The sequence below is a fragment of the Halichoeres trimaculatus genome, unplaced genomic scaffold, assembly GCF_033239565.1.
Source record: "Halichoeres trimaculatus isolate MK-OKI-2021-1 unplaced genomic scaffold, fHalTri1.1 fHalTri1_scaffold_1, whole genome shotgun sequence".
In the NCBI taxonomy this organism is placed as follows: domain Eukaryota; kingdom Metazoa; phylum Chordata; class Actinopteri; order Labriformes; family Labridae; genus Halichoeres; species Halichoeres trimaculatus.
This window is the reverse complement of record NW_027437179.1, coordinates 28,879,468-28,903,557: the sequence shown is the minus strand read 5'-3', so window position 1 is coordinate 28,903,557 and position 24,090 is coordinate 28,879,468. Positions and strand designations below refer to the sequence as shown.

At 39.5% G+C, this 24,090-nt stretch overlaps 3 protein-coding genes across 5 annotated transcripts; all 3 read left to right on the top strand.

Annotated features, from left to right (window-relative positions):
* Positions 1–317: 317 nt before the first annotated feature.
* tas1r3 (taste receptor, type 1, member 3) lies at positions 318–4,682 on the top strand. The gene is made up of 8 exons (XM_074668806.1): positions 318–520; positions 603–903; positions 1,205–1,561; positions 1,635–2,057; positions 2,176–2,379; positions 2,516–2,636; positions 3,166–3,536; positions 4,071–4,682. Exons 1-8 carry the CDS (start codon positions 318–320, stop codon positions 4,680–4,682), a joined length of 2,592 nt encoding a protein of 863 aa, XP_074524907.1.
* A 1,298-nt stretch (positions 4,683–5,980) lies between these two features.
* On the top strand, positions 5,981–18,820 carry odad1 (outer dynein arm docking complex subunit 1). Of its 3 annotated transcripts, XM_074673660.1 has the most exons (17): positions 5,981–6,082; positions 6,650–6,728; positions 6,819–6,915; positions 6,995–7,184; positions 7,275–7,400; positions 7,520–7,633; positions 7,725–7,792; positions 7,870–8,057; positions 9,207–9,341; positions 9,534–9,616; positions 10,120–10,288; positions 10,464–10,627; positions 11,203–11,306; positions 11,550–11,634; positions 11,723–11,773; positions 14,664–14,768; positions 18,481–18,820. In XM_074673660.1, the coding sequence occupies exons 2-16, from the start codon at positions 6,662–6,664 to the stop codon at positions 14,700–14,702; spliced, it is 1,680 nt and encodes a 559-aa protein (XP_074529761.1). In that variant the 5' UTR covers positions 5,981–6,082; positions 6,650–6,661; the 3' UTR covers positions 14,703–14,768; positions 18,481–18,820. The 3 variants fall into 3 exon arrangements, with proteins under 3 accessions (XP_074529761.1, XP_074529777.1, XP_074529769.1); XM_074673676.1 differs by lacking the exon at positions 11,723–11,773; XM_074673668.1 differs by lacking the exons at positions 14,664–14,768; positions 18,481–18,820 and adding an exon at positions 11,869–12,172.
* Positions 18,821–21,510: 2,690 nt separating this feature from the next.
* Positions 21,511–24,066, top strand: LOC141793624 (uncharacterized). The gene is made up of 5 exons (XM_074674433.1): positions 21,511–21,709; positions 22,295–22,375; positions 22,817–22,880; positions 23,064–23,140; positions 23,247–24,066. Exons 1-5 carry the CDS (start codon positions 21,659–21,661, stop codon positions 23,316–23,318), a joined length of 345 nt encoding a protein of 114 aa, XP_074530534.1. The 5' UTR covers positions 21,511–21,658; the 3' UTR covers positions 23,319–24,066.
* Positions 24,067–24,090: the final 24 nt, after the last annotated feature.

Below are 24,090 nucleotides of genomic sequence, written 5' to 3'. Positions count from 1 at the left end.
TCATGCCATGACTGCAATGTGTCTATCACAATTCTTTTAAACTACAGGTTTGAAGTCACAAAAATTGCGAAAATAATGTCTTTACTTTTATTCTTCTATACCACAAATTCAAATGTAGGGCAATATTACGAGGGCAATTTCATTTGATTTGCAGTTAATCGGTATGACACATTCAGGTGGCCGGAGGGAGGAGGGGCCAATCACACCAACATGTTTTGAGAGATTTTGCATGTAACAATTTCCATTGTTGTGTCAGAACTGACATATACTTATGCTGTGCTCTTTGTTTTAGCTCTACTCTGCAGCTTTTCAGCAGCATGGCTGCAGCTTTCCATCTGCTAATTCTTTGCCTTACATTCAGTTCAAGTTACAGTGCAACTTCACCTGAATGGTTCAACAATATATCTACCAGCCTCTTTGATTTGCCCGGGGACATCATGCTTGGAGGGCTGTTCTCAATCAATGATCTCACCAGCAACCTGACACAGAGGAGGGAGCCTGACAACATCAGCTGTGACAGGTAATAATAAATGTATTTTTGAGACTAAATATAAAACAAATATGTATGCATTACCTTGTTTTTTTCTGCCTGTTGTCCGTAGTGTGAATAACTTTGGACTTGGCCTTGCTCTAGTCATGAAATACGCAGTGGATGAGATCAACGCAAAACAAGTTCTTCTCCCAGGCAGGAAATTAGGGTTTAAAATCTATGACACGTGCAGACAATCTGCTGTGGTGGTGAAACCAACTCTCTCTTTCCTCACCGGAAAATCTACAAATGCATTGTCCGTGGAGTGTAACTACACCGAATACGAGACCAGCATGTCAGCCGTGATTGGTCCTTACAGCTCAGAGATGGTCTCTGTCATTGGAAAGCTGCTGGGATTCTTTCTGATGCCACAGGTGTGATGAACAATGTGTCTGTTTTTGCATTAGAGATTTCTGAAAAACTTAATCTTACACAAGGTTATTTCTTAACCTCACAATATACCTTCTCCACCATGCATACATACATTTTTTCACCACGGAATATATTGCGTAATGTGATTCTGTTCAGTATATCTCCTATGCGGTACAGACTGTATTATTTACATTTACAGAGTCCCTTATGGAGCTCATTTAGAAACAGTAAATGCACATTCTTTGTCAGTGACGGGCAGTGCTGGTAACCTTGTGTCGTAAAATATGACTCTTCTCACTACAGATTAGCTATGGCGCCACCAGCGACAAATTTAGCAACAAGCTCCTCTACCCGTCGTTCTTCCGCACCGTGCCCAGTGACAAATGGCAGGTTGAAGTCATTGTGCTGCTGCTGAATGAGTTCAAGTGGAACTGGGTGGCGATTGTGGGCAGTGAGGAGGAGTACGGGCAAGGAGGAGTGCAGGAGTTCTCCAAAATAGCAGAAAATAAGTCTGTCTGTGTGGCCTATCAAGGTCTGATTCCTGTATACACTGACCCTGAATCAGCCATCAAAACCATCATCGATAACATTGAAGCAGCCAATGTGGGTGTGGTGGTGCTGTTTTCACTCCCAACACCTGCGGAGCTCTTCTTCAAAGAGGTAAGTGAAGCAGAAGAATTCTCTAAAATGTTATTAAAAAATAACTATTTATTCATTAATTCATCTTTTTTAGGTTATCAGAAGGAATATGACTGGTGTGTGGATCGCTAGCACAAGCTGGTCCATTCATTACCAGCTGACCTCTCTCCCTAACATCCAGTCAGTGGGCACAATAATTGGATTCACTGACGACATGAAGACACTGGATCAGCTGGCTCCCTACACACTGGAACTCTTGACTAAACTGAGCCAGGAGAGAGCGAAGACGCCTCAGCAGACACCACCACCAAAGTATGGAAATCCTGACAATCCCTGCCCACTCTGCTGGGACTTGTCACCTGCTAATATCACCTTAGTTGAAGACCCTGTAGTGAAGCGATCAGCTTTTGGTGTGTATGCTGCCATCTACAGTGTAGCACAGGCACTGCACAGTCTGCTGGAATGCAATGCAACTGTGTGCATGAAGGGCCCAGAAACCAAAATCTACCCTTGGAAGGTGACTTTTTTTTGATCTATTGTACTATTTTCTGTGTGAAAAATTACAGACTAAATGAATGGCTATTATTTATAATGCAGAGGTTCAATTGAATTATTTCTAAAATCTTCTTTTGCAGCTATTAGATGTTTTAAAAAAGACATCAGTAGAAATCAACGGCACAAATGTGGTGTTCGACAGTGACGGCAACCCAAACATTGGTTACAACGTGCTTCAGTGGGTGTGGGAAGACACAGTGTTAAAATTTAGACAAGTTGGAAGTTTTTATAAAAAACTGTCCATCAATAAGACCCTGTTAATATGGCATACTTCAAACAATGAGGTAAAATCAAATGCTTTAAGGATAATTAACACAAATAATTCAGACACATTCCCTTAAGATTATGTGCATTAACAAAACAACTAGCATTGGGTTTCTCAAATTAGTATCTGTAACTACTGCACCTCAACTTTTGCAGATTCCTCAGTCTACTTGTTCAGCAGCATGTGAGAATGGACAGGTCCGCAGAGTGAAAGGCTTTCACTCCTGCTGTTTTGACTGTATCGACTGCCAGCCAGGGACCTACCAGGCAAATGAGGGTAACAAGTTTTCTCCAATACTCAAGCCTTACTCACACCTTATTCAAGAGAAAAGTGCAATATTTAAGTTGAAAGGCTTGTGTTCTGTCTCCTTTGACATATTGGTTACAATTTTCGTTAGGTCTTTGTAACTACTCTCTTTAAGAGAACAAATCAGCACATTTCCCAAAATACACACAAGTGCTACAAATGACCTCTTATCAATGCTCTGTTTTTGTTTATGAGAACTTTTGCAAAATGAGACAAGCATGGCCAATGTGCTTGCTTTTATGAATACTTATTTTATTCATGTATGCCTTGGTCTATGTGTGAATTACCACAAACTTTTAGATTCACTGAGCTTTCCAACCATAAAAGTTGTTAGTTAGTTGCTTACAGCTGTGTAGCCCTTGTATAAATGTCAAATGGCTTGTGGAATGAGGGTCAGTAGGGATAAAATCCAACAATACATCACCTGCTATTAGTTGTTTGATTTGACTGTGCGCCTTATTGACCAAACCAAATTTTATCTGTGCTTCCCGTCTAACAGAGGACATCCAGTGCACTAAGTGCCCTAAGGGTGAATGGTCTCTGATCCGGAGCACTAACTGCACAGAACCCACCTTTGATGTTTTGTATTGGGACTCCATCGAGGCTCTGGTGATAATCCTGGCTGTTGTGCTGCTGCTGATATGTCAAGGTTCGGTGGTAGTCATCTTCCTGAAGCACAGAGGAACTCTGATGGTGAAAGCCTCGGGGGGTGTTTGGAGTTTTGTGGCTCTGCTAAGCCTGATGGGAGCTTGCCTTTGTCTCCTGCTCTTCCTGGGGCAGCCAGGTGATGTGGTGTGTCGTCTCCAGCTGCCACTCACCTGCATTTTCCAAACAGTTGCCTTCTCCATTATCATGTTCATCTCGCTGCAGGTGAGCATTCAAGTTAAAACTGTTATTTGTTCAGACCAAAAGACTTGATTTGACAAGAGGCATTCACTGAAGGTTGATGTACATTACAACAACACAGGGACTTTTAACGACATGTATTACTCTGCCTTTAGTGTTTAAAATATTTTAGTAACACCACAGCAAACACATCTGGATAAATTTCATTACCTGAGAGCCACATGGCCACCAAAACTGCTATAAAAACCTTTGATTTAAATATTATGTATATACATTTTCATAATACAGTGAGACAGTAGCTGGTCTAAGGTACTGAATAGAAAACAGCAATCACAATTGTTCCTGAAAACATTTGGATAACTTGGCAACAATCCTCCACGAGTTGTTTAAAGGGATCTGGCATCACACTCAGGGTGGTGCTGTTGCACTGAATATCAACACAACTGTGACTATCTTCCATTATTATAACCAGTATAACAGCACTCGGCTTTGTCATATATTGTTCTGAATGGGACTAATCAAATAGAGTATGTTGTGATCAACCCTCTTTTCACACAGATAGTCTACGTGTCAGAGTTTCCAGAGATGGCGGCCTCTCACCTGAATGTACTGAGGCGCCATGGAAGCTGGCTGTTTTTGCTGGCGTGCTGTGCTGTGCAGGCTGGTCTCTGCGGTTGGTTTGTCCAGGCTGGGCCCTCTCTGTCGGACTATCGGGCAAATATGACAATAAACTTTGTCAGAGATTTTCTAGCATGTCCAGTTGAACCCTTGGGTGGATTTGCATTAATGCAAGGTTTAAATTGTGCAATGACCCTTGCATCTTTCATGTGCACCTTCATGGCAGCAAAGCCTCCACATCAGTATAACCTCTCCAGAGACATAACCTTCTCCTCCCTGATCTACTGTGTGTTTTGGGTGACCTTTATTCCAATCTACATTGGCCTGGACACAAAGAGGAAGTCTATTGTGCATGTGTCTTTCACTCTGGCGAGCAACTTTGGACTGGTGGCAGCCTACTTCTTCCCAAAATGCCACTTGCTGTTGAGGAAACCTGAGCTCAATACTGAAGAGCACTTCTGTACCTTTCTAAAGGGTGTCCCACCGACACCAGCCCAGGAGGAACCACAGCCAAAACCAGAACCACAACCAGAACCAGAATCAGAGCAATAAACTATAGTCAAAAATTCACAGCTGACTTAATAATATATTGGTATTTACATCACTTTTCCTATAAAATGAATAACTGTGTATGTTTTATGATTAAACTAGCTTTGTCCTACGGATTACTACTAAACAGTGTATGGAGGAATAAGATGAACTACAATGTGGTGTCCTATATGAATGTACAGTCATAAAAACAAGATTCATACAAAGCCTCTGTCATGTAAAATTTTCTAACAGCAGATTAACATTTGTTTAAATTCAGTAACAGGCTGATTTCTGTAGTTGTGTACCTTTTTGAAGATAGCTAATGTTTAGGTCTGCGTTTACATATCAATGAAAAAAAAAAATAATGGTGTAAAAACAATGAGTGTTCCTTTTTGAAATCTCTTCTCTGTTTTACATTCAGCAAAAGTGCTTAAACCTGAAACATTTATAAATGGTGCAGATGTCTTCGGATTCCCCAGACCAGGTAAAGAGAGATATCACATTTCCCCACAAATGTGTGATGTTTTACAGTACGTCTGATGAAGAGAAACGAGGAAAGTGTAGGCCCAACTTGAATACGCTTGACACAGTTTTCTGACACCACCTTAATTTAGAACATGCAAGCGTTTCAACATTTTAATAAAATATTCTCACTACTGAACGACACCAAGTTACTCACCCTATTCGCAGTCACTCAAGTTTGACTTTCTACGGTGGCGTATTGCATTCACTTGAAAAAAAAAAAAGATTTCCCATGACGCTCCGCTGCATGACTCGTCGCTGCATGGTTTTGCCGCCAGAGGAGCGGGGTCAGTACAAGTAAGGTAGGCTTTGTAATGTGTTTTAGCCAATAGTGACATTCTTCATGTTTCTTCATCGAAATGACGACTGAAGATTTTCAGGAATTTCTTCAGTTTTCAGATTCCTGTTTGTATGAGATAGCATAAAATAAAATAAAAGATACTGTAAACAACAAGTAAAATCAAAAATAAATATGTTCTTGTTTTTAAGAGATAGTTTTCTCATAAAAACAGGAAAATTAAAATATGAATACTTTTTGTTTTTGCGAGATATGTTTTATGAGATACTATAGTATCTCATGAAATCAGGAAATTCAAAAATAGATAAAAGTTCCTGTTTTTATGGGATAGTCATATCGTAAAAACAGGATAATGTTTTTATTATTATTTACAGGTGAATGCAATACGCCACAGTAGATGACAGATTAATGTCGCGGTTACGGTAAAGTCAGATTTTACCGCTGAACGTCATCATAAATACCTGACTGTAGCCTGTGAGGCTGCACTCAGGGAAGCAGAGCCCCTTGATTCCCAGCAACTGTTGCTAACAACTCATGTTGAAGAGAGTTTGTTGTGTAGCCCAAGAGGTTTCACGGTGTTTCAACTTTTAACTTTCATCAGGTAAGTAGAAACGTAGTTTATGAAACAGTTTATGCATTTTTGAAAACTTTAACTCCAAAGATAGTAAAATTAAGTCTTAAAAAACGAAATAGCTTTGCACATTTTTTACGACATGAACTAAAACAATGGACCTTGGGTTAGCTTTTCTCACAAGTAAAGATATGACTCATATTTTAACGTTTTTTCTTCAGTTATCAATAATTTGATTGCGCATGTGAGGATACTTGTATATTCTTTTACGCAAAATATGGACACATCGTACAATACAAAGCAGATGAAAAGGTTGCATACAAAGAGAAGTACTTGAGGTAATTGTCAGGTATACAACTTGGGTTTAAAACACGCGTTCCTGAAGAAATTGACTCTCAAACATATGAGAAGTTAAATGCCACTTTTTCCTTTTTCAAATTTAAAATGATTAACTTATTCACAAATTTGATAGCTGAATATGAGGCTTGATATCAATGTTTGTTTTATCTTAATGGTCTTCACAGGGACATTCCTACAGGTTTAATGTTTTCTGTAAATAGCATTTAAACTTTTTATTTTCCATTCTGTGCATTACAGACCACTGAAGCCATGCCACGGGGAAAATCTATTGCAAGTGCTCGCTCAGACACCAGTGAAATAGATATTGATGGCACAGGTAATCCAGGCCATGTTGCAATTATAGACTGAACTTGTATATATCACAAGTTGCATTAGCAAGTTGAATTCATGCTTTTCTTTTATGTAGAATCTGAGATGGCCAAACTGCAGCGACAGTTCAAAATTATGGAAGGAGATCGGCAAGCATATAGCCTTCAAGCCCGGGAGCAGATGCGCAAACAAGAGTGAGTATGCACAATGACAAGCGCCACAATTTCAAAACTAAATGTGATTTTTTTTTAAGTTTTCTTTTTTTGTATAAAGGCAGGAAATAGAGAAGCTGCAGAAGGAGCAAGAGGAGCTGCATCGAAATCTTGGACTGTGTAAGAGGGTGTCACGTCAACAGCAGGATAGTGAGGATGCTCAGAGTCTTCGAGCTCTGCTGGAGCAGAAAGACATGCTGGAGGAGGAGCTAAAAAAGGAGAAGGACTGTCAAAAAGAGTTGGAGAAAGAGGTCCATTAAGTCATATTGCAATGAGATTTACTCCATATCTACCAGTGTTTTTGTCACTAACCAAGGTTTCTGTGTCTATAATATGGTCAGATATCAAACATGAGGCTGGAGATAGAAGGGCAGCGAAGAAGCAGGGTCAGTGCCAGTAAAAAACAAAGAAATGAGGTTCAACAAACAGAGAAAACTATTCACACTTTGGAATACAGACTGGACAGGGTGAGTGGTAAAACTTCACCCATCAAAAACGACATACCAGATGGATAAAGAAACCAGGAACTGTATTACATAGACACATTTATTGTGCATCTCAAGTGTGTCTTATGTGTCCTGTCCAGGCTTTAACACGCTTCAATGAGCAGCTTACCAACAACTGCCACCTACGTGAGGAACTGCAGACACTTCAAATTGAGCGTGCTCGTTTCCAGCAACTTAAAAACAGGCTGGAAAAGGTCAGAGGTTTAGAGGTTTTATACTAGAAGATATTCTTGTTGTGTTTTTACACTGGTTTTACAACTCTTTGCTCTGATTCTTGTATTGTAGGAACTTTGTGACATACGCAAGAAGATTGGAGAAGTTGTCACCCACTCCACTGCTGCCTATGACTCAAGGTAAGAAATGTGAAGAGTTATTTGCATCTTGTCATTTTGCTTGTTGAATATCTTGAGCATGAAAAGCTTTGCTCCAGAGTGGAGGCCCAGTCCAAGATGACCATGATGAAGGAGAAGACAGAAAAGGACCTTGCCCAATACAATGTGGAGATGAAGGAACTGGAGAGGGTCATCGCACGCGAGTGTAGCCTGAAAGAGTTTATGACCACCAAGTGCAGCGAGAAAAGAGGACAGGATGACGGCCACGAGGCGGGACACAGACAATGTATGACCCAAGTGATGATTTTGGTGAAAACTAATATCTATTCATTGGAGAATCTCTTAGATTAATGGCTTTTATTCCTCTGCACATCCTTTAATTTATCTCATTAGCAAAGCCCAGAAAAAAGAATCCAATAAGCTCCAAATGTGGCTGAAGCTTAAAGGTCCTTATCAAACTATTCAGAAACTACCAAGAGTCGTCTGTAGCTGCATTAAGAGGATAGTTCCATTGTTTTTTTTTTCAAGTGAGATCACATGAGGCACTTGTCAGCAGGGTAATAACCTCCAAGTCTTTGTTGATAAACCAGTTGGAGACCATGGAAGAAGCAGGATAGTTAACCTCTGCAGACAGGGTCAACTATACTACAGAGTTAAGCTAATTATAAGAATGCCTATTTTGTGCACAATTGGACAAATACAGTACATGTTCTTCTGCTTGCAGCACACTGACAATTGGTAACAGCTAATTGGGTCTCTGAACTGTCAACTTGACTCCTTCCAGCCAGCAGAAAAGAGAGACTGGGACCCACTTCAAAAACACCATACTATATTTTGAAAGTGGTTTTAGGATATACAGGAAGTACACATTTAATTTGAATTTAAACTCTAAAATAAACTCTGACAAGCTGCTTTCCACAACGTTCCCTGTTTAAGTTCAATTTCGAGTTTTATGCTCACAGAAACCTGAATAAATACTCTTTGTTATTCTCAAGATATAAAATTACTATCTTCTGATTTAATTTGATTTATTAGGCAATAACATAAATAAACAAAGAAATAACACCATTGACAACAAGAGCTTCAAATCATTTTGGATAGAACACCAGAAACCCTGGATAGAAACAACAACAAATTCAACAGAAAGTGTTTATTGCCCTGTTGTATTTGAAATCCAAAAGGAGTAAAATAGCGGACTGAAACCTGTCAGTGAATTGAAAAAAATCCTTTTCACAGTCTGTTTTGTACTGTTCCAGTCACCATATCAACACTGTAGGAAATGACAAAACTGTATTGGAATAACTACAATGTGAAGCTCATTTTAAAAGTTAAGTTTTTCCAAGTATAGACATTCAAAAACGAAGGAACAAAGAAAGAGCATAATTCCCTGTTGTGATGATATTTACATGTTTGTTGTGGCACTTGTTTTAACTAGTGTCAGTGCTAAAGGAGCAGAGGAAGATGGATTCAGCAGAAGAGTCTCTGGACACTCTGGAGGAGGTTTTTGAGAAGATCCAGAATGTGACAGGGGAGGACAACCTGGACCTGCTGGTCACCAGATTCATCCAAGGTAAGTCTTGCTGACACACAGGGACAATGCATCTTACAGGCACTTTGGTTGCGGAATTCCTTTCTTGATTTTTGACAGCATCTTTTAGACATGTGCTAATTATATATCCCATTTTTCAGTTATTGATATTTTTCAATATAAAGATTCAATTCAGAAGAAATCAGTGTATCTCATTTGTGTTTTTCTGTGCAGTTGAAGACCGCAACTTTGCGCTCTTCAATTTTGTGAACGAGCAAAATAGTGAGGCTGAGGTTTTGAGGGATCAAATCAGCCAGGTGAGTTTAGTTTTTCTGTTTGACATTTTGTTTTATGGATGCACTGGAAATTATTTCTTCCAGTTTAAGCCATATATTTGCTCATACTTTTACTCAGTAGCAGGGTAGAATACCCTGGATAACGGTGCTAAATGATGATACACAGCATACACTGAAATCCAAAATGTATTTACATCTGTTTTCTTTTTTTTTTTTTTTTTTTGGGGGGGGGGGGGGGGGGGGGGGGTAATATACTTCATGTGAGCCATACTAACCTAAAAAGTCTAGAAAAATGTCTTATTTCAAGATATTGAAAGAAAAAATTGATGCCCAGGTTTCTTGTAAAGAGTGAAATAGTCTGCTAATGGGGTGTAAGAAAAGTTTTCTGAAAAGTTTCCTGTTGATTTTCTTGAAAAAAAAAAAAATTTGGTTTCAAGAAACTAAACAAGTACATTTTTCTTAAACGTTGCACTGTCAGTAAATCCATTTGTTTCCACTGTGTCTCACAATGTTTTCATCTGCAGATACAGTTGCAGATTGAGCAGTTCGGAGAAACAGCTTTGCAACAGGAGCAGGAACATGACACTCTGATGAGAAAATTGGATGAGAAACAAAAGGAGATCGATTTTCAAACTGAGGACTACGAGCAACGAGCCAGCATCATAAGTAAAATCCTGGAGCAGATCAAAACAGGTCTGGTTATGATTTGATGTCTCATGAAATTAACAAGAAATAATAGACCTGTGCAAACAGATTTTTCAGACACCAAATAAAATATAAAGAAACAATTCAACATACTGTAGCTCCAGCAAAAAATGTATCCAAAATAAATACAGTAAAGCTAACTCCTGACTTTAATTTCTCACAGAAGTGGACAGCATCGTCTCTAAAATAGAGTGCGACCGCTCAGTGATCGAGGACAAACTAGGCTTCTCTGCAGGAATCAGTGAGAACAACATCATGGCCTACCTGGGTTTGGTGGAGCAGAAGGCCAATGAGCTACTCACCATGCAAGCTTTCCTTAACTCTCAAGTAAGCAGTGCTTCTGTCCTACATTCATTTAAAAGACATACATTTTTTAGGCCTTTTGCTTCAGCTCCACATGAGTTATATCTTCAGTTAAGGTGCAAATGTAGAAGAAAGTAGTTATTTTGTAACTTATGTTGTTTCATTGTCCGGAGGAACTCTACTGGTAGAAGGTTCATCTAAAATAACCTGATTATTGTTACACAAATAACATTTTAACCTTATTTATGTATTTATGCACATGAGACGTTTGCGTAAATGTTGATATTCCGGTTTTTTGAAATTTTATCCCAACAAATGATGTCATCTTTTACAAAGATGTAAATGATTACATCATTGTATTGCATGAGGTACTGCTGATGAAACTCTCTGCTTCTCCCACTCCAAGTACTCCAATTTTTCAAATGGATGGTCAATGACAAACTGTCATTTTAAGAGAACTTTGAGTGAAAACTTTGTCCAAAATTATAATTCGTGTTCAAATTGGGTTATGTTTGCGCTTATGCATACCTGGTGCAACCCACAGCTTTATTTTTCACTTTATCCCTACATTAAACATTTTTTGTCTTTGTTATTCTTAGGATCTGGGGAAAGACTACAGTCCTAAAGACCTGGCTAAATTTCTTTTGGGACAAAATCCAGAGCAGCTTCAGCAGAACATCACCGTCCAACCTGCAATAGACAAGTGGGCCATTATGGATCTTTTTGCACTTTCTATACTCTTTCTTACTTTTGTTTTCTTAAATGCTGCGGTGACTCCTGAATTTCCCCTCGGGGATAAATAAAGTATTTTCTATTCTATTCTATTCTATTCTATTCTATTCTATTCTATTCTATTTATCTGCTCGTTTGATACCTGCTCCTTAGGTAATGATACTCTATACATGCAGATCACAATAATGTTTTTTTTATTGTTTGGGATTCTCAGTTTAGAGTATGATGAGACTCCGATCACAGATGAGGAAGAGCGACCACTTTCACCGCGGGAACTTCGCAGGCGGATAGTGAAAGGGGTTAGTGAAGTTCAACACTTACGCAGTTTTCTCTTCTACTAACTGTACCCATGATCAACTTTGTCAACTTCATTTCTTTACCTTACAGGTTCAGCAGAAAGATAGTTCACGCCAGCAGGCAGCAATAAAAGCTGCAAAGGTCTGATGGCTGACTATGCTCCCTGGATAAAACTGTTGATCTGAACCTGTGATGAAGTTAACATTTTCATTAAACACTCTCTCTGCTGTTTAAAGGTCTGATTTCACTGAGGTCATGCTACACAGGACTGCTCCTGACCTGCAGTTTTCATTTGCTGCAGCCTGCACATGAACACATTTCGGCTAAATTCTGTTGTTTGTCCCTTTTATGATGTACCACAGGCACTGCTTGTGTATCATATCTTGGTTTGATTACTTTAGTCTGGACTAATTAGATTTGGAGCTATAAAGATGCATTTCAGACTCTGGTTACCAGCTGTCCTTTTGAAGTGTGATTTGCCATCTGGCTTTAACTACACAGTCTGGTCTGAGTGCAGCCCTCTCTGACAGCGCTTCATTACATGTTACTTGCTGCTATGCTCAATAGAAAAGGTTGGGGGCAGCAGAAGCTTTTGTAATTGTAATTGGCATGCTGGGGCCTTGATACTGTGTTCCAAAAAGAGGTGAGAGGCTTTAGTGCTGCACTGTAATCACTGATTTTCAACACATATTTGTGGGTGGAATAAAAGTGATATTTTAGATGTGATTTAGAGAATCAGGCTCATGTCTTTGAACTATTGTCACAAAATCTTTTCATATTTACTTACCTGTAAATTACAATTTACTTTTCACTATGTCTACATCAGCTCCTAGTTGTGATGCAGATTTTTATATTCTCTAAGTGTGTTCCCCTAACTTCAGTAGATTGTTTCTGTAACTTCACTTTGGTCACTGAGAGTTTCATATGTCATCTCATCCAAACATCCTGGAGTGAGCCTGTGTCGGGGTAAAGATGGCAGTCACTGCAGACAGAAACTTCCTCTGCACAAAATAGAACTACAGGGAGGGGACTTATTTTAAGAAACATTTTTTTTCTCTGTGAAACAATTAACAAAGCCTGTTTCTAAATTTAGGCTTTAAAGGCCACACTGATGCCATCATAGCTTTTTTTTTTACTTCTTTTACTTCAAGGTTGTGACAGCAGCGGTTTGAGGAAGTGAAAATGCTACTCTGTAAACATTTATAACTGATCAGCCGGCGACTTGCTCTGCTCAGGATAATCCCTGCTCTGCTCCCGTCTCAACTGTGAGGCTATGAAAACAGATTACCAGAGATAAAAGGCCACCGTAGAAAAAGCAGAGGGCTTGTAGTGAGATGGAGGAGACTGCTTTCTTTGAAATTCTACTCTCACTTTAGCCCCCTCCGTTCCCAACAAATTCTCTGTGCACACGGCTCTCTGCATCGCCATAGAAACCCTCCTTTTAATCACAACACAAACCTCATTTCCTACTCCTGACAAAAGAGGCCTCATTGCCTGGAGAGACCGCCTGCATCAGCCATGTCCAAGGCCCACCTCTTTCTGTAGGCTGCACCTTCCTATCCAACCTAACCCAGCCCTCCTCTCCATATAAGCACATTTTCCTTCTTTCCTCATTTTGGTCAACACTTCCCCGTTTTATTATCACCCTCGTCCTCACACCTCGTAATCTCCTCTCCTTTATTATCTTTCCACTCCAAGCTGTTAGGAGTTGTTGCATTCACTGAGACTCTTCCTATGAGAAAGTGACTGGTCCAAACCATTTGCTTAGAAATACCCACACCTGACTGTGCAGGCAGAAACATGCTAGCACAGGTGGAGTTCAGTTCCTTTGCTCTACACGGCATGTTTTGTTTCCTCTTCCTTATCAGTCCTTTCAAAAACTAATGTTTCCGTTTTCTGTTAGGCTAACATGTAGCAAGAGTACCATCAAAGTTTCCACTTAATTCTATCTACTTTCCCTCCCATGTATGCTTTAGAAAAGCTAAAAAAAAAAACTGTTAACACTTCTAAAAAGTCTTGTTCCTTTTAACTTCAACAAAATGTTATCTTGAAAATCCCCCGTCTGTCTGCCCTTCTCCTCTGTAGTGTTTGTTTATTTGGGAATAGTGCCAGGTATTTCCCCAGTTAGTCTGCCTGCACCCACAGCACTCCATCCCCACCGCCTCCCCCCTCCCGCTCACACCCATCCCACTCTCCCTCCCATGAGTGTTGCTAAGCAACCACCTGCCATGAGTGCTGGTGCAGTTTTCCAGCCAATCAAATTTCTGGACATATTTTCAAACAGGGTTGAGACAGAAAAGAGGATTTCCTTTTTCTCTGTATTGAACTTCCTCTTTAATTACGGGGTCTACACCTTATAAGTAATCATGGTTAAGTCATTTTAAAGCTTCGGTTGAGTGATTTTTTTACCCTTTATTTTAACCTTTACTTTGTAGCAGCAGTCCTCCACACGGTGGCAGCAGGAGCAGTTTCTCTGTTACCATACAAGCTGCAAGAATTTTTCCCTGCTGTTGCTAAGCAATCCTAACTCTCATGTCTTACCTGTGAAACATATTTGTGATTTTTACAGATGTCCCTGACACCATTTTGTCTTTGTTTTCACCACATTGTGATGCAGCATATTCCACATGGAAAGAGGATAAAGAATTTCAGTTACACTTAAAACCTCCTTTTAATCTTTTACCCTTTTTATTATTATAGTTTGCATCCCTGCAGAAAGAGGGCATGCATGATTCTGCTGCTGAATGTTTAGATATGCCACATGTCTACAGTCCATGGCTAAATATTAGCCTCAAAGAGCTCCAGTGAACTTAATCTTAGCATGCAGGAGGCAGGAAATGTGCTCTTGAGTGATTAGGCCAGAAGCTCTTGTCTACCACTTAACAAGCAGCAGAGAGATCCATGTGCAGCACAGCTTCTCATTTCAGACCTAAGAGATATCCATGCTTGCTACCCTAGTGTTTCAGACATGAACTGGCTCATCAAATGTTTCTTTATCATGCACTTATTGTCTTGTTTTTACACTCTCCAGGTCTCTGTGTCCCTCCCCCCTCTGTCCCCCTGTGTGTGAGTCCCTCATCTCAGCTGTGGTTGCTGTGCAGATGGCTCTTTGTTGGTGCTTCACAATGAGTCTAAGGTCAGTGTGCCTCACGCACACTCAAACTTCTCCTCTCCAGCTGTCTTGTGGCTTTATTTGCAGTGTGTCCGTCAAGCACGATGGCTGCACATGTGCGCACAGTTATATTGTACTCTTGGAGTAAGAGGAAGTTATAAAACCACAGATGCAGCCAAGAGATAGCCAGATTCTCTGAGACTGTAAACATGATAACACAAATCATCTTGTTTCTCCATCAGAGCCACTCCTTGGCTTTCTTTGTTATCTCTGAAAGCTCCAGTCATATTTTCTGATTCTCTGATGTGTCAGCTTTGATATCTCCGAAACCAACCACACACCAGAATATCAGATCAGCATGAGAAATAGAAATGCAAATCCACCATCTGTTCTGTGATCCCAAACTAACGCTTGTTCATCATTGAAGAGCTAATGTAATGCTAACATAGCTTAACCCTTAATAAGCTTTCAAAACAGTACACAAAGAAACAGTTGGTAACACTCTCTGGTGATCTGTGCAAATGAAATCTTTAAAAAAAAGTACTTTTCATTTTTAATCCGACTGCTACCCAAAACAAGCAAAGATTAAACACCTTAATCATTAACATCTCTAACTCAAGGATCATAATTAAGTGAGAGCAGTTAAGTGTTTAGGTGAGACCCATGGTGAGGCCAGAGATGTTGCAGGAACAATTTTTTTATTGTAAAAGCGTATGTGCTTTCTTATTGTAAAAGTTGTATTTTCTGCAGCAGCAAAAGGCCATTAGGTCTTTGGGCCTGTGTGCAGCAGCAGGAGTGTGTGTGTGTGTGTGAGAGAGAGAGAGAGAGAGAAAGAGAGAGAGAGAGCAGGTAAAGAGTGAAAGGCGGGAAAGTAGAAGAAGGAGGAGCGTTTCTTGCAAAGCAGGAGGAATTACTGGAAATTTCCACTTTTCTCTGGCAAAGAAGCCACAGGGGTGGAGCCAAGAGGTGAAGTGAATTTAGGTAGCTCAGTTTTCATTCAACCTTAGCAGGACAGAGGAAACCATCTCTTTATAGTACAGATTATTTGGGTATCATTTGCTTTATTAAACTCAAAGCCAAGTTCTTCTTGTTGTAAGATAATCCTAAGTTGTAGTGGGCTCATTTTGTATTCACTGTAGTGTTTTATTTATATCACAATATGAGAAACAAAAATTGAAGATGTTCTTTTCATACATATCTGATCAATTATCACTGGGTCCCTCTTAAATGTTGCTTTTTTCTGATTATGGAAGCGAAAATGAAAAAAAAAATTGCACATTGTGAGTGTTTGGCAATGAAAAGTTCTACATCATGTTACACCACATGTCAAACTGAGCCAGTGGTGTGTTCAGATTTCACTGTTCGTGTCATTGTAAATAGTTGCAAGATTTATACAGATTCCTTTCATTTTAGATAACAATAGTGATGCAGTAAAAACATGTTTAATGGACACACATATGAACACACAGGCACTAAGACCCATAGATTAATGGTTTGATATATGGATGTATCCAAAGATTGGATTTTATCTGGTCATTATCCTGCAAATGATTTATTACAGCATTCCTCAGAGGAGGAAATTTCTTGCTGAGACAGTATAATTTGCTCTTCCTCTCCTTGCAGTTAAACACTGTTCAGACTCAAGGTCTAAAACATGTTCTTCATAGACCTGCATGCTACAAGAAAAACATGCTTTGATTTCCAGTAATAAAATGCAGTAGAGAAATCAAATGCAATGTAATGGCGTACTAGCTAAAGGCATTGTGCTTATCTGCTGCTTTTATGTGTTTGCACTGGACCCTTCAAAATGCATAATAAATCCAAAAGCAGCTTTTTTTAATCTACTCAATTGGCATAAATTGATCCGAGTGTGTGTAATAGGTAGCTTGAGCATAATGTGAGTGCTTCAAAATTACCTAAAATTATACCTGGCGTCCATTCAGTGGATATTACTTACGCATTGTGATTAATTTAGCATTGCATGTTGACATATGAAAATGATTCTAATTTTTTCAATTTATGTTCTGAATTTACAATGCCTTTTTTACGAGTTGTCGCACTGCATTGAGTTGGAGTACATCTCAAGATTAAGGTATTTCTGTGTTTAACAGTATAAAAAAACCCTATAACTCAATGCATTGTGGCTTACCAATAACTACATCTGAACAATCACTCACTTTGAATCGGCATAAGAATCCACATGTCGCAGATTTCATGACTGAAAAATTCAATATTCATTTGTCAGTTTGTCTGTTTTTCCCTGGAATAGCTTTGCACAGGCAAGGTCGCTGTGGAAACACAGTCTGTATCCAAGGTGACTTTTTCCCTCATCAGTTTACGTCAGCACCTCCAACATGAGCTTCCATGCCAGATGGGTAAAATAGTTCCTGCAGTATGTCTCAGGTCTGTCATAGGTTCTATTCCAAAGCCTTCGGGTGCAGGTTCCCATGGGCATAAGATTTTTGGCTGCACCTTCATTCAAGTTAAAACATTTGGTCCCTTCTGCAAGGTGCCACTTTGCTCAGTACTTTTGTCTTTGCTACAAGTCAGCTGATGCATTTTACTCTCAAAGTCTGTCAATGCGTACCTACCCATATTAATTCTTTCTGTAACCTTAAACCACCTCCTTCTCCCACACCAGGTTGGATTTAAGACACCCTCCATGGAGACTCCTAGCTTCAGAGACCAATGTCCCCCTGTTTGCTCCTGTGCTTCAGAAACACAGCCAGAAAACATCACAATTTGATAACCCAACATAACAGGAACCCCATTCTCCAGAGTTCTGCTGCACTTTGATATGCTGTCCCTGATTAGATAAAACATGGAACAAGACAAATCACTTTTGACTGACCTGAGATAGTGACAAACACTCAAAATCCGAGGGCACAGAAACTCAAAGACTTGCAGCCATGGAAAACATGAGCAGTGGCATTTTCCAAATCCTCAAAGCACCTACAGACTAATCCATGCAACACTGAGGAGACATGTCAGCCACAGCACCCCAAACAATATCCAACAATATCCAGAGCCGCAGGATACCAGGATCTGTTGGCACGCTGCCACAGAGGGGCCTGATTTACATTATGTGAGTGTCTGTAAACTCAGATACGGATTTTCATACTACTCTTGTATGCAGCAGACAAATTCAAATTCTCCACCTTTCCCTACTGTTTCTTGTTCCAACTTTTACATAAACAGTGTTAAATTTTTCATTCAAACACTTTCTGTATCACATATGCATCTTAAGTTTTTGTGACCTAATGGTCCCAATATATTAAGAACAAAAATAGCAATACAGTTTATTATGACATCTTTATATAGATAATAGTTGGTCAGTTGGTGGAAGAAATATCGCTTTTCTTACAAATAAGGACAGCTTTTCTTCAAACCTGTGTTCAAATTGAATTATCTCACGAAATATAAATCTTTACTCTATTTTTGCATGACTATTGGTGTACAAAAACAATCCACCAATTATAAATGTATTCATACTTGGTTTCATTTTTTTCTTTATGGTATTTTCTATAAATTTATAGTAATGCCTTTGTGAATATTATTTGAAATGCGGGGAGCTACTTGAGCGGCACTACAATTGCCAGCCATTGTCATCAGTCATGACTGCACTTAATTGTGTTAATTAAAGATCAATAATATGATCACACTTTTGCCCTCACTGTGCACTGGACTGTAGAGGCCCAGTGAGAAGTCAACTTAATGTTGTCCTTTTCCTCTGCAGGATTTGCCTGAGCAGCAGAGAAAGCCAGGCAGACCATGCAGGACACTGCTGTTCAAAACAAAAGAGCTCAGTTTGCTCCCACCTATTCCTCCAATTATCAGGACCCTTCCCCCGCTTAATCCTGACCTCTGCTCTTTGATGGGCCCCACTTTGCTCTACCCCTCCAGCCCTGACATTCCACAAGTCAGGTCAGTCCTTTGTCCTCAAGAAATTAAGGTGCAATTAAGGTGCTGTACTTCCTATCCTATTCTCTGAGCTGTTAGCATGATAGAGAAGAACTTAGCTTTCAAGGAAAGATTTCCCCCAGGCTGCAGGGGCTGATGTAAATATTTGATTTACTTTTAAACATGTGTCATTGTGCACACAAAGAAGCTTTTCTTTCCTACGGTATTGCTTTCTGTGGCCCCATTACTTTCAATGTTTTCCAGTGTCTGCATGTGGAAAGTGTGGTAAACACTCAAGTTGCTGGCATACAAGACGTTTAATAAAAATCCCAACACAGCCTCTATCCCTGTTTCAACTTTCCCCTGACTGCCCTACTTACTGCTTCACTCCTCTACCTGCAGAATGAACAGGCAGCCCATGTATACTTTTTTTTTACTTTAAAACAGACTGACAGCGCATGGAAACATGTTGAGGTAGGCAAATAAGAAAAAAAAAGAAACAGGAAATGATCTCACAAACACTCCCCCTCCTCTCTGATTGCTCCCATTTTCCAGTTACAGAAAAGAATGAGTAATGCTTTCTGCTGCTTTTAAGGCTGCTCCCCTGTTCCTCCCATGGCATGGATCTACTTAGGTTTCTCCATACTAACAACACAACACAACATTGTGGATATCTGCGCTAATGCCCTGCAGTCTCCACATGGTCTTCATTTCCAAGTTAAGATGGTGCCACACTTTCTGCAGTGGCTGGATGAGTCCTATGAATGTTTGAACTTATTATAACCACAGAATTATAAAATTATAATTAGAGGTAACAAAAAAGTCTAGTTGCCAGTGGTACAAGAAGAGCCTCAGCTTTATATAAAACCTTGTTATATGAGAGAGAAAATAAATCTTAAAAGTAACCAGCCAGCACATTAACACACAACCCTTTGATCTCTGAATGTAATTACAGTCTTTATAATTATGTTTCAGCTAAATGTGAGGTGACTGACTAAAAGAGCCTGAAGGTTTCTTCAAAATCATTGCCTGAAATACAGGCATGGCATGAAGAAGATAACTGAGGAAGCATAGGATTAGCTCAAGGGATGCCCTCAAATTAGAGCTCAAAGAAATACTTCATGTCAAGATATCCTAACTGAGTGTGTTGGGATAATACAGAACACAAACATTAATAAGACTGTGTACAAATGGTTGGAACCTGGTATAAAGCTGTGTGTCATAGTAGAGGAGTACATGCAAATACATTTCGAAAGCAAGTGGAAGTTACTCTGCTGCTGCGAAATCTGATGACTGTAGGTAAACATTTTATGGAAATGAGAGACAGCGGCGTGTGAGCAGAAACAACGGCAGACGTTGCAAATGAAGTTTTTTAAGGTGAAATGATTTTGTTCAAACCTAAGTTATGCTAATTTTTAACAGAGAGGCCCTGGCCATATTTAGGATTAAATTGCAGAGTTCAGGGCCCAAATGCTGTTTCTTACCACTTCCTTTGGTTTAAAAGTTTGAAGACAGAGTCTATGGCAGCAGTAAAATAAAGGAAAGAAAAAAAGCAGCCAGTAACGCTCTTCACCCAACACTCAATAAACATGATTTAAGGGTTCTCAGTTGTCACTTAATGATATTTTAATCATTTCATACAGTTAAACTTAGAATAAGAATTAACATACTGTTGTTAAGGTGTCTGTCAAGTCTGGAATATATTGCCTGCCACATCATATAATAATGGTACTCTATAATTTAGATTCTATTACTGTTGCGTGCATTATTTCTTATTGCAAGGATACTGCTATAATGTTCATTTTAAGTCTGACTTCATTTCAGCCTTTTATCATCTCTCGAAAACTAAATTCCCCAGGAAATGAAAAATCTTTCTAACCTTCAACAACAGCTGCAATCAAAGCATGCTGTTAAGATATTCACTCGCAACTGTATTTGCACATGCTTACTGTACCACACCCTTTACTGTTTCAAAAGGAGTCCAACTTGTGGTGGAGAACATTGATTTCTTTCCTTCTATCTTTCTTTCTTTCTTTTTTTTATTTGTTTATTTTATTTATTTATTTTGCTTTGCATGTGTGAATCACCTTTGGTTTTTTATCACCAGTTTGGCCTGCTAAATGTCATCCAGTCACTACTCTGATACTAGGACGACATAAAGGCCAGAAAGGAGCCACTTCATAAACTTCATTATATCTGCTAAAAATCGCTGACTGGATAATTTGTCTTGCTTTTTAAAGCGTTCTTTTTTCCTTTCAACTCTGTGGTTTCTTTGACTGATTAATAGTGGTGAAAATCGTATGAATTGTGAGTTAAATGACCAAACAGGAGTGTCAACGGCTGCCTGCCTTTGTTTTGTCAAAAACTGAAAGTATAGGCACACTTAGACAGGAACCCATATCGTTACAAGTGTTAAATATAGAAAGGGGGAGTGGCAGCATGGTTTTCACATCGTCACATTATTCCCTTTTGCATGTAACTTGACACCTCCATCACTGCAGAGAAAGGGCGCTAAGACAAAAGATGCCGCCTCTGAGAACTGTTAAAAACCTTTTCAGTACTACTACCTTAACAATACTGACTACAACGACTGTTGTGATTGTTAAAAACTTTAACAGTAGGTCCATTAAGTTAATATTCAGATTTAGGACGACAAGTTAAGGGTAAAGTGATGGATGGTAGAAAAGATAACTCCAGTGTCACAGTGCAGCGCTTTAAAATAATTGACCAATCAGCGGTGGATTATACAGTAGGCGGGACTTTTTATCAAGATTGGCTGCAATTTCCTCCAATAGAATATTCCGGTGGTCGACCTCGTCCAATCGCGTGTGGCCTCGACCCTCTGTATCCAACGAGAGTAGAGTTTCACCGAGCTCCAGAGAAAAGCGAAGACGAGCAGACATCATTTCTCTTTCAGCGTCTCTTTGGACTATCCGCTCAGCGGCAAAGTGCCAAGAAATTAAATCTTTTCTGAAAAGGAATATAATTTGCACACTTATTTACCGATATAAACCATGGCCGACACAGCTGTTGACACGACCACAACTACAGAGGTTACAGCTAAGGTGAGTTTCATTCATTTTTCCGTCGAGTTGTTGCTTGAAAAGATTTAAAACTTCCTAATTTTAATTTGTATCAGTTGTGTGCGTCAGAGTATGTAGCTTGACTCGAACAACGTGAATTATCGACTAACCTTACCGTTAACGACGTTTCATTCGCGTTGGAGCAGTAATTAAGTAAAAGTGTTAAGTTTTCTTCAAATACCACTTTCCCGAGAAACTTACACCTAAAAAGGTGACTTACTTTTTTGTCCGATTGTTGGTAGCTGAATATTGTGTCTGGAAACTGTAATGGCCGCTGTGTGGTTTGTAAAAATGAGTTGTAGAGGCAAACAAAGCGGTAGAAATGATACAGCTGGTGAAGCCCTGCCGTGGGCGGGAAGCCACAGTAACGTTTACCTTACATTACCGGCTTCGATAAAACGTAAAACACTACACCGAACCTGATTCGTTTGAGCTCTTACAAAATTGAATTAGACTTTTATATAGTTATTGAAAACATCTTTCTTGCTAATGAAACTACATATTCATAATGGGGAGCACTTCAAAGTGAACTATTCGTCACTGAAACTATCATGCTTATACTTGAAGGAGCTGAAAGAGAAGAAGGAGGTGGAAGTGAAAGAAGACGAGAAGAAGACCGACAACGGAGACGCACCTGCCAATGGCACAGTAAGTTGGAGACGAGTAGCAGCCTCATGGCCTTTTGTCTTAGCACCCCTCCTCATGCAGGTGTCGCTGCGCCCGCCTCCCCCTCCTGTTCAGCTGCTCCCTCCGTGCACCGCTTTGTTTGGGTTTTCGAATGGCACAGATGTCAGTGAGCAAGTCTGAGGACGTCTCTGCTGGTTCTCTTGTCTATCTCTCAAGCTAATCCCCTGGGGAGTGATGAGAGCTTTACACATGCCTTTTTTAAAAGTGCCCCATGAGGACTCCTAACGTGCAATACTGTGGGAGAATTTTTACAAATATGCTTGGGATTTGTTTTTTGTACTTGTTTTAACATAGTCAGAATCAAACCAAATTAATGAAAAATTGTATTAACAAATTTTGATAACACTACAAGCTTTACTGGGTACATTGTTATCAGACTCACATATTCCTTTCTTTACTCAGAATGGTGCTGACCACAGTGATGAAGTGGAGAAAAATGGAGATGAGAAACACAAGGAAGAAGATGGTATGTTCATCAATAAGAGCTTTGAAATATATACAACTTTTTGTACTGTCTTAACAGTTTTCCCTCCATTTGTTTTTCATGTAGTGCCTTGTAGAACTTGAGTTGAAATTACAGCCACCAACCTGGTTTTATTTACACAAAATTAGAGGATATATCATGTGAATTGACAAACTGTTCTTGCAGGGAATGCAGATGAGGCGCCCCCTGCTGAGGAGACTGATGCACAGCCAGTAAAGCGTTCAGCTGAAGAGGAGGAAGAGGTGAGTTCTGATTGAGATTCAATGTCCATATAATAAATCAAATGTTTGAAAACTGTTGTAATATATTATCACTTAAACTAATTCATAAAACGTTTTTTTTTATTAGGACAAGACTGAGACAAAAAAGCAGAAGACAGAGGAAAATGGAGATTCAAAAGAGGCAGAAGTGGAGGCTTAGGTCAAGTCACTGCCTTACTACTCTTCTGCAGCACTGTTTAACCAGCCTGGTCAACATTTTGTTATAGAGCTTGTGCTTTCTGTTCCTTTGAGAAGTCTTTCTTTTGTTTGCTCCCATGTTATCACATTGCACTGGAGTCCTGAAACCTAGTGGCCCCGCATCATTTTTTTTATGAAATGTTATTTATTGGTCTTTAAAATGAGCTTTTTTTTACTCGTACCAAAAGGGCCACATCATGAGATCAGTTAGTTTTCATTTCTTGAGGTTTTGTATCAGTATGTTTGAAGCACAATCTCTATTGTCAGTGCTGACCAGATGATTCATTCATACAGGCAGCTGCTCACTCCCTCAAAGGCTCATGTTGACCTCTCAGATTCACTTAAAAGACCAAAGATAAGTTTTAAGCAGGGGCTAATAGACAGTTGTTAGCATTATTAGTTGAGACAGAAATCTTTGTGTTGAGCTGCTATTTAATCCTTGGCTTGGCTGCCCTGTGTCGATATAACAGAAGGTGCACATGAATAAAGGGGCTCTCTCTCCAGCTATATGAGATAACTTGATCTTGTATATGGAGGCTAGACTTTACTGTGTTAATTAACCCCTCTTAAATCTTAAAGCTTTGGTCATTGTTCTGTATGCATTCCACGCAAGTTTGTACCATTTCTACTTTGTTTTTCTTATGTTTTCAATGAGTTTATGTTATGGCTGGGTAGCCTAGTTTTGTGTCCAAGACTGCCTTTTTCAGAAACAGAATGGCATTTGGTTACTTCAG

Bases quoted from the DNA above. Each gene is read 5' to 3' on its own strand.
- tas1r3 (XM_074668806.1), top strand. From the start codon at position 318: ATGGCTGCAGCTTTCCATCTGCTAATTCTTTGCCTTACATTCAGTTCA. The intron at 904-1,204 runs GTGTGATGAACA...TTCTCACTACAG, and splicing joins GATTCTTTCTGATGCCACAG to ATTAGCTATGGCGCCACCAG. The intron at 1,562-1,634 runs GTAAGTGAAGCA...CATCTTTTTTAG, and splicing joins CGGAGCTCTTCTTCAAAGAG to GTTATCAGAAGGAATATGAC.
- odad1 (XM_074673660.1), top strand. From the start codon at position 6,662: ATGCCACGGGGAAAATCTATTGCAAGTGCTCGCTCAGACACCAGTGAA. The intron at 9,617-10,119 runs GTGAGTTTAGTT...TTTCATCTGCAG, and splicing joins TGAGGGATCAAATCAGCCAG to ATACAGTTGCAGATTGAGCA. The intron at 11,774-14,663 runs GTCTGATGGCTG...TACACTCTCCAG, and splicing joins CAGCAATAAAAGCTGCAAAG to GTCTCTGTGTCCCTCCCCCC.
- LOC141793624 (XM_074674433.1), top strand. From the start codon at position 21,659: ATGGCCGACACAGCTGTTGACACGACCACAACTACAGAGGTTACAGCT. The intron at 21,710-22,294 runs GTGAGTTTCATT...TTATACTTGAAG, and splicing joins CTACAGAGGTTACAGCTAAG to GAGCTGAAAGAGAAGAAGGA. The intron at 23,141-23,246 runs GTGAGTTCTGAT...TTTTTTTATTAG, and splicing joins CAGCTGAAGAGGAGGAAGAG to GACAAGACTGAGACAAAAAA.